General features: G+C 41.5%; 1 protein-coding gene across 1 annotated transcript in view; it reads left to right on the top strand.

Annotated features, from left to right (window-relative positions):
- The window catches only part of ITPR3 (inositol 1,4,5-trisphosphate receptor type 3), a 605,308-nt gene that overhangs the window by 163,363 nt on the left and 428,970 nt on the right, over positions 1-12,975 (top strand). Inside the window, 1 exon segment of the mRNA XM_040424182.1 lies at positions 10,546-10,614. Coding sequence (XP_040280116.1) covers positions 10,546-10,614 — 69 coding nt within the window.

Here is a 12,975-nt window from a genome sequence, read left to right as displayed (position 1 = left end):
ATATGAACATGTTTTCAATATATCACAAAGCCAAAAGGTGTAGGTAGCTACGTGAGTGTTAGATGAATTATACCAAAAGGTGATGACGCCGCCCTTGCTAGTTGCGGCTACTTCTCCCTTACTACTAATTGGTAAAATCAACAAGATTATTGAAGCAATCTTAGTCAGTACATTCAACCATTTCCCAGAAAGGGGTGAGGAGCTCATCATGTTAGAGGTCAGGGCTGTCTGCCCCCGTTAGTACCTCTGGGCCTTGTTGGAGGTCAGGGCTGTCTGTCCCCGTTAGTACCTCTTGTCCTTCTTCAAGGCCAAGGCTGTCTGCCTCCGTTCCTGCCTCCTCTCTTGTTCTCACAAGCTTCACTCGGGTGGCGTGGATCCAAGTTGGAGACTGTTCAGTCAGCACGGCTGTTCTGGTTACTGCGACCACGGTAGTGGGTTGGCCATATGCGAAGTCACCTTGGGATTTTCCTTTCTTCAGTGTTTTGATCACTACCTCATCCCCCACCCTGTATGGGTGGGTGGGTTCCTGTGGAAGAGAGGGAGACTTACAAGCAACTTTTTCCTCAGTTTTATTAAGAACCTGTATCAATTTGGTGACATATTCTTCCCTTATTAAATCAAGATCACCTTCCTGCACTATCATTGGGCGTCTTGCCCAGGGGGTGGGGAAAGGCCTTCCCATGAGTATCTGTAAGGATTCTCAATACTGTTATATCCTACCCCCTCTTTGCAGACTAATCCTGTCTTAGGATTTTTCTGCAATACTGGATAACACCAGTCTTGCTGTTCCTGTTCAGTGGAATATCTTTGAAGATCAGTAAGCATTTGTGACATCTCAGGGGTTGGAGGTGCCAAACATGGCATCTCCCAATGGTTACATGGACCTGTGGGGTTGCATTTGGCCACTCGTTTCGCCACCTTATCTGCCAGCGCATTGCCCTGTGAGACATGATCCTTACCATCTGCTGCCGTGAATCCTCTCCTCTGTCAAATCATACCATGGTCCCACACTACCCCATGTGCGTACCTACTATCAGTATAAATGGTGACAGATCTATCAGTATGTAGAATACATGCTCTAGTGAGTGCAATGAGCTCAGCTGCCTGCTGTGTTGAGTGTGGATGTCCTTGAGTAGGCCTATAACATCATGTGTAGTGTGCAAAAATGGTGTAACGTCACATTGTGAAAGGAGTTGCCAACTCTACCATCATAGCACAGGCTGCAAGAGAACACAGACATGCCGGCATCCCTTGAACAGGGGTGGGCATTACCTTTGAGAAAAATACACAAGGACGCAACTTGCCTCCGTGTTCTTGTGTCAGTACACCCGCCATGGTTTTACAATTTTGTCGTGCAAACATGTGGAAGTTTGTAGTCAGGGAGGCCCAATCCTGGACTTGACATTAATAAACATTTCAGATAATCAAATGCATTGTACATTTCTGAAGACCATCTTATTAAATCAGGTTTGTCCTGCAGTGTTGCCTGTCTCAAGATATTATCATAGTAGGAACAGTCTGGGATCCATTGTCTGCAGTAGTTTATCATTCCAAGGAAGGATAGCATTTCCTTCTTGGAGAGCGGGGTGACCAAGCCCGCTACAGACTGAACTCTCCCTGGACTGATCCTCCTTTCCCCCTTTGTCAGGGCAAACCCCAAGTATTCGACTTGCTGTTTACACCATTGCATTTTCCCTAATGACACTTTGTGTCCACATTCAAACAACCATTGTAACAGTGATATACCATCCTCAATGTTGGCCTCCACTGACATACTGCACAACAGTAAATCATCCACGTATTGCAACAACACGGAACCTTGGGGGGGGGGGGGGGTGCCATGGTTTTAACGTGGCTTGGAGGACTATGCTGTACACTACAGGTGAATCAGCACATCCCTAGGGCATTCTGCCCCAGGTCAATTGACATCTGTCAAAGGAAAAAGCAAAAATTAGTCTGGTCTTCTTGTCAACTGGGATAGAAAAGAATGCATTTTTCAGATCTATCACACTGAACCAAACAGCGTCTGCTGGAATGGCAGATAGTAATTGAGTGATGTCAGGTACAACAGGGGCTATAGGCACAATGATGTTGTTGATGGCCCTTAAATCCTGTACAAAGCGGGCAGCACCATCTGCCTTTGTCACTGGATTCACGGGCGTGCTGTAGGGTGAAATCACCTCTTCCAGGATTCCCTTTTGTAGGAATTCTTTTATCATTGGCCTAAGTCCATCAAGTTTCTCTTTTGGCAGTAGGTATTGTTTCTGGAACACTGAAATGACACCTGGTTTTACAGTAGCTTTGTAAGGTGTGCAATCTATGAATCCTGTGTCATATTCATTTGAAGACCATAATGCAGGGTTAATGTTGTTAAGTTCTGGGTGGTTCTGTATGTTTGCAAGAATCAGTGGCACTGGTGTAGAGACTGGAATGAGATCTGAGTGTACTCTTATGCCCTGATTTTTGGCTGACATTTGTAAGTCAAGCTTAATGAACAAATCTTTACTTAACACACTTGAGGTTGCACTGCTATCTACCATGAATCCTACTCTCAGTCATCTAAGTCCACCCCTTTTAGTCGGACGCTGTGGTCCACCTTCTGTCCGTGAGAACAGAGCTCTGATGTTAAGCACAACACTGAACATGTAACACATAACTTCAAACATTGAAACAAACAGATCTGACAATACAGACATAAACGCACAAAAGGCCCATAAAAACTTTTCATTGACTTCAATAATAAAATTTTTTTTACAGCTTAATCAATGCTGTTGGCACCAATAAAAACCAAAAACTTCCAAGAAAAATAAAATAAAATTCTCAATGCGCATATTATATGAAAACAAATATCGTACTCCATACACATTCATATACATTTCATGTACTCATCTTCACAAAACAGCTCATAACCACGCCCTTACACATAAAAACTGAATTGCACACACAGCTCTCCTAAAGCATCCATTAGGGCTCTTTCACACTTTCAACTCCACTACAACTCAGAGCCACACACATTCACATTCCACTGAATCATTTGTCTTCCAACCTAATCACACAATTGTCTTTGTTTCATCCCAAAACTTGCAGCACAGACAAACACAGCTTTCCACACCACACCCAGAATTGCTGATGGTCTGTCGCTGTAAGACAATATACATGTTATAATCATAAAGTCATTTTGTTAAACCCAAATCATTTTATATGTCAGGTGTTCTTAGTTAATGTTGTACATATATAATAATTCTAGTTAAAAACTGGATTCTCACATTACACTGCTGGGGAAAGAAAATTATTGAACAATTTTTGTCTTCTATAATAATATTACACATATAACATCACTTACTCTGCAGGATTCCCTACTCCTTTGTATCATGTAATCCATATCCTAGGACGGGTCATGGTCAAAATGTGGCCATGCTTCTTTGTCTCCCAGACAAAGACCCTTTATCATGTCCATGTGGTACGGGCTATTATCGCCGTCCCTGGGAAAAAGGGGCTAGCAGCTTGCATGAACTCAGTCCATCCAGCTAAGTTATCCACCCATGGGTTAAATAGGAAGTAATTTGTGGGACTACACCGTTGCAACATAAACTTTGCATGTTTCTCCCGTCTCAGGTTTGGGATGATTTGTTTTAGACCCTTGTGACCCCATTCCGTCTGATATTTTAATGATGCTACTTTCCTAGGACTGGCTGCACTGAAGCGTTAAGGATTCGACAAATTAATGCTGTCAACTAGGCAAAGGACTCAGGTCTGATCAGAAAATATCAGAGTGTCTCATCAAACATATAATTTGTTGCTTTGGTCTGCCGCTTGTGTTCACCTATCTGCGGGTTAATGGATTGCTCCCAGCCGGGGGTGGGGCGTATTGCAGACCTCCGCAACACAGTAAAACAACAATGCAATGTCCTTAAAACTCTATGCAAATAGTGAACTTCAGTCTGTACACTTACCACCCGGACATCAGTATCCTTATCTCAACTCTAATAATCTTATACTTTAAAACAACGTTAAAAGAGTCAAACCAAGCTCCATCCTTGTCTCCCTGAGACAATATTATGTAGTGCGCACTATATTTTCTCTGAGTGATCCTCACGGCGGACTCCCGGAGTCCCCGGGTCACTCCCCCAGACTCCCGGAGTCTGTACCCCTGTATCCCTGATACAGTAATTATACTAGAAGTTGTAGGTTCTACTTACTAGATCGGGACGTGGTCCTCGGATCGGCCAGAGGACAATAACAGATGCCTTCCTTACCGAACACGAGGAAACCTTCCCGATCCCCGGACGCGAGCCCCCAAACTGATAGGAATCTCTGAGTCCCACTGGTACCCCCTGGCACCAAACTTCTAGTATCGGCTTGGTTTGAGTCCTTTTCTGACGTCAGGAGAGCGCTTCACTCAGTAAGTAACGAAAGACACAACAGTGATGTACTGAATGAACACTCTGAGGTTTATTTTTAATGCACACAGGTTATATAGAGGGGGCTTTACCCTCTTTATTAGCATATCATCGTATGTTATGTATTTAACCTATCATATTAACACGTTTCATTCTACGCTCAGAGAAATAGAAACAAAAAACGGAACTTCCATATTAGGAATATTGTCCGGGAGTAGTGCCAAAGAGATAAGATTCAGGGTTACAGAGAATAGAAACCTTACAGTATATTAGTTTCACAGCAATCAGAGTTAGTACCTAACATAGAAACAAAACTTCAGCAAAAAGCAGAATTCATTTTGACATAATAAAGAACATGGATTCCTTTCAGAAACCACCCAAAAATGACCCCATTTTACAAACTACACCCCTCAAGGTAGTCAAAACTGATTTAACAAACTTTGTTAACCCTATAGGTGTTCCACAAGTATTAATGGAAAATAGAGATAACATTTCAAAATTTCACTTTTTAGGCATATTTTCCATTTGAATCTATTTCTCCAGTTACAAAGCAAGGGTTAACAGTCGAACAAAAGTCAATATTTATGGCCCTGATTCTGTAGTTTGCAGAAACACCCCATATGTTGTCGTAAACTGCTGTATGGGCACACGGCAGGGCGCAGAAGGAAAGGAATGCCATACGGTTTTTGTAAGGCAGATTTTGCTGGACTGTTTTGTTGACACCATGTCTCATTTGAAGCCCCCCTGATGCACCCCTAGAGTAGAAACTCCAAAAAAGTGACCCCATTTTAGAAACTACACCCCTCGAGGTATACAAAACTGATTTTACAAACTTTGTTTACCCTTTAGGTGTTCCACAAGAATTAACAGAAAATAGAGATAAAATTTTAAAATTTAACTTTTTTGGCAGATTTTCCATTTTAATAATTTTTTTCCAGTTACAAAGCAAGGGTTAACAGCCAAAAAAACCCTCTATTTATGGCCCTGATTTTGTAGTTTACAGAAACACCCCATATGTGGTCGTAAACTGCTGTACGGGCACACCGGCAGGGCGCAGAAGGAAAGGAATTGCCATACGGTTTTTGGAAGGCAGATTTTGCTGGACTAGTTTTTTGACACCATGTCCCATTTGAAGCCCCCCTGATGCACCCCTAGAGTAGAAACTCCCAAAAAGTGATCCCATTTTAGAAACTACGGGATAGGGTGGCAGTTTTGTTGGTACTATTTTAGGGTACATATGATTTTTGGTTGCTCTATATTACACTTTTTGTGAGGCAAGGTAAGAAGAATTATCTGTTTTGGCACCGTTTTTATTTTTTATTTACAACATTCATCTGACCGGTTAGATCATGTGGTATTTTTATAGAGCAGGTTGTCACGGATGCGACAATACTAAATATGACAACTTTTTTGGGTTGTTTGTTTCAGTTTTACATAACAAAGCATTTTAAAAAAAAGTGTCTCCACATTCTGAAAGCCATAGTTTTATTTATTTTTTGGGCGACTGTCTTGTGTTGGGGCTCATTTTTTTTTTGGGATGAGATGACGGTTTGATTGGCACTATTTTGGGGTGCGTATGACTTTTTGATCGCTTGCTATTACACTTTTTGTGATATAAGGTGACAAAAAATGGCTTTTTTTACACCGTTTTTTTTTTTTTTTTACGGTATTCACCTGAGGGGTTAGGTCATGTGATATTTTTATAGAGCAGGTTATTACGGAAGCGGCTATGCCTAATATGTTTTTTATTTATGTAAGTTTTACACAATAATATCATTTTTGAGCAAAAAAAAATTCATGTTTTAGTGTCTCCATATTCTGAGAGCCATAGTTTTTTCAGTTTTGGGGCGATTGATTGGCACTATTTTGGGGTGCATATGACTTGATCGCTTGCTATTACACTTTTTGTGATGTAAGGTGACAAAAAATGGCTTTTGTTACACAGTTTTTATGAAGGTGTCCGGTTGCCATGGTAACCATCGCCCGCTGCCACAACAGAGCAGCGGTGATGGGGAGGGAGGGGGGCCCCCTCCCTCTGTGATCCCGTCAAGAATCGGGGGCTGAAACGGCACAGCAGCCCCCGATGGGAGAGGGTGGGAGCTCCCTCCCTGTTAACCCCTTCTATACAGCGGTCCCTACGGACTGCGGCATGAAAAGGGTTAAACGGCTGACATCACAGCACAGATGTCAGCCGTTTCAAGCAGAGTGCTAAAACCGCTTGGCCATCCTGGAAATGAGAGGGTGCGGACAGGATGCCACCCCCCCACCCCCCGCATGAGGGCTTCAGGGGGGGAGGGAGTTGTCCCAGAGTGCCTGCTGAATGATTTCGGCAGGCACTCTGTTCCGATCACCGCCCCGCCGCCCGGCGGGTGATCGGAAATACACAGGGCGTACAGGTACGCCCTGTGTCCTTAAGTACCGGGACATCAGGGCGTACCTGTATGCCCTGTGTCCCCAAGAGGTTAAGGGGTTAAATCACTTTCTTTTGGTTAACATATTTTTTGAGAATATTTGATTATGTTATTTTAAATTTTCCCTGTCATTTTATATATTTCAACTAAACCCAAAATACCTGCAGTTTTCGCACTGGCCACTATGTTTAATAATTGGCATGTATGTGTGAAGTGAAAAGAAAATGATACATGGTTTTCAAACATTTTTATAAAGAAATATCTGGAAAGTGTGGTATGCATTTGTAATCCAGCACCTTAAGTCAATACTTTGTACGACCACCTTTCACTGCAATTACAGCTGCAAGTCTTTTGGGGTATATCTCTACCAGCTTTGCACATCTTTTAACCTCTATGGGAACTATAGAAAAGTGTAAAAAAAATTAAAATAACTTTTTAAAAAATATATAAAAGTTCAAATCACCCCCTTTTCCCCAGAATAAAAATAAAAATACATAAAAAAAAAATAAAAATCATGGGCATCACTGAATGTGAAAATACGCGTACTATTAAAATATAAAAATATTTATCCCATATAGCAAACGACGAAACAGGAAAAAAAAGTCAAAATGGCTGATTCGCCTTTTTTTGGTCACTTTACCTCCCTAAAAAGTGATCAAAAAGTCATACACACCCCCCAAACTGGTATAAATGAAAAGTACCGATTACCACACAAAAAAGAGCCCTCAAACCTCATATAGCTCCATATACATAACTGCAAAATAAATTATAAGGGTCAGAATATGGTGGTGAAATAATATATATATATTTTTTTTAAAAGATTGCCATAATCATGCTGACCTGGAGAATAAAAGTACAGGTCAGTTTTATCGCATAGGAAATGCCGTAAAAGCAAAAAAAAAAATTAAAAAAAATTCCCAAATTGCATTTTCCCCCCCAAATTTTTCCCATAAAAGTAATAAATCATGGAATTAGAAAGTGCAACTTGTCCCACAAAAAAACAAGCCATCATACAGCTATCTAAACAGAAAAATAAAAAAGTTATGGCCCCAGAAAGGCAGGGAGTGAAAAATGAAACCTCTGGGGCTGAAAGGGTTAAATATCTCTGTATTGAAAAACCTGTTCTGCACATCACACTTGCCACTGCCATTTGCTTTCCTCAGCCTGGTATACTGTACATGTTGGAGATGAGGGTAGAGTTTAGGGGAGGTTTAGGGAGCCTAGGTCCGAGGTTCCAGGAGGCTGGGGGTCGCTCTTTTCAGAGCGGGTGCTCCGACTACAGCCGCGCCAGGGTACTTTTCCGCTTTATCTGCAGTATCAAGTAGTAGGGACAGAACCTATAGTACCACAGGCTGACAGAATTGTATGTACACCTACAGATTGTGGCTTAATGTACCATTTATTGGCTGCTGTACTGCAGAAAGCACCCTCTACCAGTTGCTTTACTGCGGTCACCTTCCTAATCCAGCAAGATACCATAACCAAGGCACCTACCTCCATGAAATATTGCACCTGCATGTTATAATTTTTATTTTCATTTTGATCAGCAACTAAGAATAAAAGTTATGTCTTAGATCATCTAATAAGAGATCCTAGATTAATAGCCTTGCTCCGGACGGCGCTGCCATACAGCGTCAGGTCATAGTGCGCACCTACGTGCACTACATCCTGACTCGGTACGTCAGAGTGGGACCCAGAAGAAGCAGGGAGGGTGAGTAGAGCCAGCACTGTGCTGCTGCCTGCCTCTCCTGCATGCGGATGACTGCTTCCATAATGGAAGTGGTCATTAGCATTTGGACTATAAGACAACATTTTCCCTTCATTTTTGGTCGAAAAAAAGTACATCTTATAGTCCGAAAAATTCATTTTTTTAATTGAATATTGCTGTTTCCATTTCACACACTTATGCCATTCCTTTGATTTGTTAGGCTTCATGTACATACCTGTGTTTTTCATCCATGAGCTATCCACATTTTTTTGCAGATAGCACACTGCCCTATTCAATCCAGTGGGGCCATGCACACATCAGTATTTTTTGCGGATCCATGTGGCCATTTGCAAGTTATAGAACATGTCCTATTTTTGTCCATATTGCAGACAAGAATAGTCCTTTTTATCGATGGGAGTGAGATAAATGCGGAATATACACTGATGGTATCCATATTTTGCAGAGTTGTCTGCGGACCAAAATACAGATACGGATGAGTGCATAAAGCCTTACAAGAAGAAATGGACTCTCATTATTGGCTAGATAATCTTATGGATATTGTTTTTGGTTTTTGTGGTTTGTTTTGCAATCCGGATGAGTCCTTATATTACAGTGTTCATTTAGACAAAAGAAAAAGAGTCAAAGCACATTGGCCCTGATTTATCATACCCTCACTCCAGAATGATAGCATTAAAATGAAAGCGATTGCGCAAAAAGTTATGACTTTTTACACTCGCGCCAATTTTTTTGACTTTTTGCATTTTTACACCACTCACTCCAGTTTTGTTATATGGGTGGAAAGTGAGTGTGGTTAGCTATGTTAATGAGTTTCACTCCAGATTTATCATTGCGACTTATTTAAAAAGTCGCAAATAAGTCGCAATCTCACTCCAAGAGGAGGGTGGAGTAGGAAAACTGGAGGAGCTTCTCAGAAGCATTAAGTTTAAAGACAAGCCAAATTTATCAAACAACCTGTGACATTTGATAAATGTTGCACAAAGTTCTCCAACACAGACTCCAGAAAACTGACTTCAAATATTCTCTTCATGATAAATTCCCCCATTGTGTTTGATGTGTGCTTCAGGGGAGGCAGAGGTTTTCCCATGTTTTACATCTGACAAATGCTTACAATGTTGCCAGCTATATAGGCATACAATGGCATGGCTCACCAGTAGTATTTGGTATATACTACTCTGCTCCATACATAGACATCCCACATGGTATATGTTTTTTACAAGGGTGCCTATGTATTGAGTAGAGTATCAGACTATGCTGTGCCATATGTCAAGTACTTACCTGTCCGTGCTCCTGTGGCGAGCCTGGCCTCTCTGTTGCAGTGCAGCCAGGGGTCGTTCCATTACTATGGCAACCAGCCCCACTGACAATTGAGCCGGTCGGCCTATGCGGGAGCAGGGGCATCGGGCCAATCAGACTTGGTATTGACGTCACATGCTTCCAGTCAATGGTAGATTTAAACAGGCAGCTGCTTGTAACAGGTGCCTGAGATTAGTATTCTTAGCCTCACTAGCGTGACCTTGCCACTGACTGCTGATTATTCCTCTGAAATTATCTCTTGGCACTGACTCTGGAATTTGAGTATGTGTTTATATTTTGTGTTCGTTCTGCCATCTCTCTTTGGTTAGGACTCTGGCCTGATTTTGACTTGGCTTTTGGATTTTGTCCCCATCCTGGTTTTGCCTGTCTGGTTTGGACCTCTTTCTGTCTGACTACTCTTTTACCCCACTAGTTTTAGGACCCAGCACTTAGTCATATTAGGGACCGTCAAGTTTTGTACTACCATTTAAAGTGGATCGTTCAAGTAGGTAGCGACAGCTGTGTGGATGGAAAGCTTCATTCTGATGGTGGTGGTGGAGATAAAATGTTATTGTGCTTCCAAAGTACTTTACATTTTGCCATCACTCATAATACATTTACTGTGAAAGAATACATCTGTTATGACAGTCCCTCTCTTTTTTTCTCCCTTATTCTGCACAAGTTAAGTGTATTTTTAATTAATTTTTTTAAGGAAAACCCTACCTATAAAGGGGATGCCCCAGAATCGAAGTCTGGATCATCTTATGCAGTAACGTCATCTGTAAGTATTTTTTTCTACTTAAAAGTTTTTTATCCATGTTTTAATAAAAGAACATAACAGTTTAGCAAAACGCAACTTGATCTTGAAATGTGCAGTATAAGCTAAAATATTTTACAATGCTTGCCAAGGAGAAAGGTAATGCAGTCTATGACACAAAGAATGGACGATGTAGATACTTGGAGATTGTTATATAATACATTGCCCTATTACTCACAAAAAAAACAAGACCTACATTCCTGAAATAACATATCTAGTCCATCTCCCAGGCGAGAAGAAATTAATCTACACCTCTCAAACTACTACCCAATGCTGCCATTTCATTTTCATTTCACTGTAACACTGCAGAGATGCTGTTACCACTCCTGCATGTCTATTTTAGCAAATAATTGGATTCCACAGGAAATAATATTTCTGGAGCATTTATTCTTATGACTGAATGTTTTGCCATTGCTCTATTATTCCTGGTAAAAGTTTCAGAATAAAGATACAACTAAGGGTCCATTCACACGTCCGCAAGTGTTTCGCGGTCCGCAAATTGCGGATCCGCAAAACACGGTTTCGCAAAACACGGAAACTGGCCTTGTGCGTTCTGCATTTTGCGGACCGAACATGGCCAGCACTATGATAGAAATGCCTTGTCTGTGGCTGCGGACAAGAATAGGACATGTTCTATTTTTTCCAGGCCCGCGGAATGGAAGTGCCGATGCGGACAGCACACCGTGCATCTTTTGCAGCCCCATTAAAAATGAATAGGTCCGCACCCGTTCCACAAAATGATTGCGGACCCATTTTGCAAACATGTGAATGGACCCTAAGGCTGGTTTCACACAGGCTTTGCGGGAAAAGGTGTGGGTGCATTGCGGGAACATGCGCAATTCTTCCGCGCGAGTGCAAAACATTGTAATGCGTTTTGCACACGCGTGAGAAAAATCGGCATGTTTGGTACCCAAACCCGAATTTCTTCACAGAAGTTCGTGTTTGGGTTAGGTGTTGTGTAGATTGTATTATTTTCCCTTATAACATGGTTATAAGGGAAAATAATAGCATTCTGAATACAGAATGCTTAGTACAATAGGGCTGGAGGGGTTGAAAATTACAAATAATTTAACTCACCTTTATCCACTTGATCGCGCAGCTGGCATCTCTTCTGTCTTCTTCTTTCCTGTGCACAGGAATAGGACCTTTGATGACGTCACTGTGCTCATCACATGGTCCAATCACATGGTTCATCACCATGGTGAGGGACCATGTAATTGGATCATGTGATGTGACATCACCACAGGTCCCTAGCCGGCAGCTCAACATTACAGAAGAAGACAGAGATCCGCAACTACGCGATCAAGTGGACTCGGTGAGTTAATTATTATTTTTTTTTTAACCCCTCCATCACTATTTTACTTTGCATTCTGTATTCAGAATGCTATTATTTTCCCTTATAACCATGTTATAAGGGAAAATAATACAGATCGGGTCCCCGGCCCGATCGTCACCTATCAACCATGCGTGAAAATCGCACCGCATCCGCACTTGCTTGCGGGTGCTTGCGATTTTCACGCGGCCCCATTCACTTCTATGGGGCCTGCATTGCAGTTAAAAACACAGAATATAGAGCTTGCTGCGATTTTCCCGCAACGCACAAATGATGCGTGAAAATCACCCCCTCATGTGCACAGCCCCATAGAAATGAATGGGTCAGGATTCAGTGCGGGTGCAATGCGTTCAACTCACGCATTGCACCCGTGCGGAAATCTCGCCCGTGTGAAAGGGGCCTAAGTGTTAACAATTAGGAGTGTGTCCCTGCACAGTCAGACACTGTTTAATGAGTGTTGTCGGTGTCAGACTGTGCAGGGACATATTGGTAACATACCCAACTGTTAACACCCATTTGTTCCTTTATTCATAAACTTCTAGTAAGACTAATACAGGAAAGGCATAGCATAGAGTCATAAGAATAGATGCTTCAAAATTGTTATAACATGGGAAATGTATGTAGTTACTAAAACAGACATGTCAGGAGAGGTGACAGGTCCCCTTAAAAATAACAAATAGGCTTGCCAAACATCCCTAGACTTGTTAGTGTCTCAATATGAGAAAAGTGACCTTTTTCTATGGCATCTTATTTCTGCTCTGTTTTTCCCTCCTGCCGTAGTCTACATGTTCTTCTTTTTCTTAATATATTCTTAGTATTTCATATCCTAATTCTGTAGTTTTAATGTCTCTCTGTTCCTTATTTATTACAGTAAATCAATTAAATTCCGGATTCTCTGCCTTCTTTTTCCTGGGTATTCCTGAATTATTTAACACAGCCATAAATTTTATTCCTCTTAGTAGATTTATTTCTTTTCTTTCTCTTGGCTTTTT

This window comes from Bufo bufo, chromosome 3 (genome assembly GCF_905171765.1).
Source record: "Bufo bufo chromosome 3, aBufBuf1.1, whole genome shotgun sequence".
Taxonomy (NCBI): domain Eukaryota; kingdom Metazoa; phylum Chordata; class Amphibia; order Anura; family Bufonidae; genus Bufo; species Bufo bufo.
The sequence above is the reverse complement of the archived record's forward strand: the minus strand, read 5'-3'. Positions and strand labels throughout refer to the sequence as shown.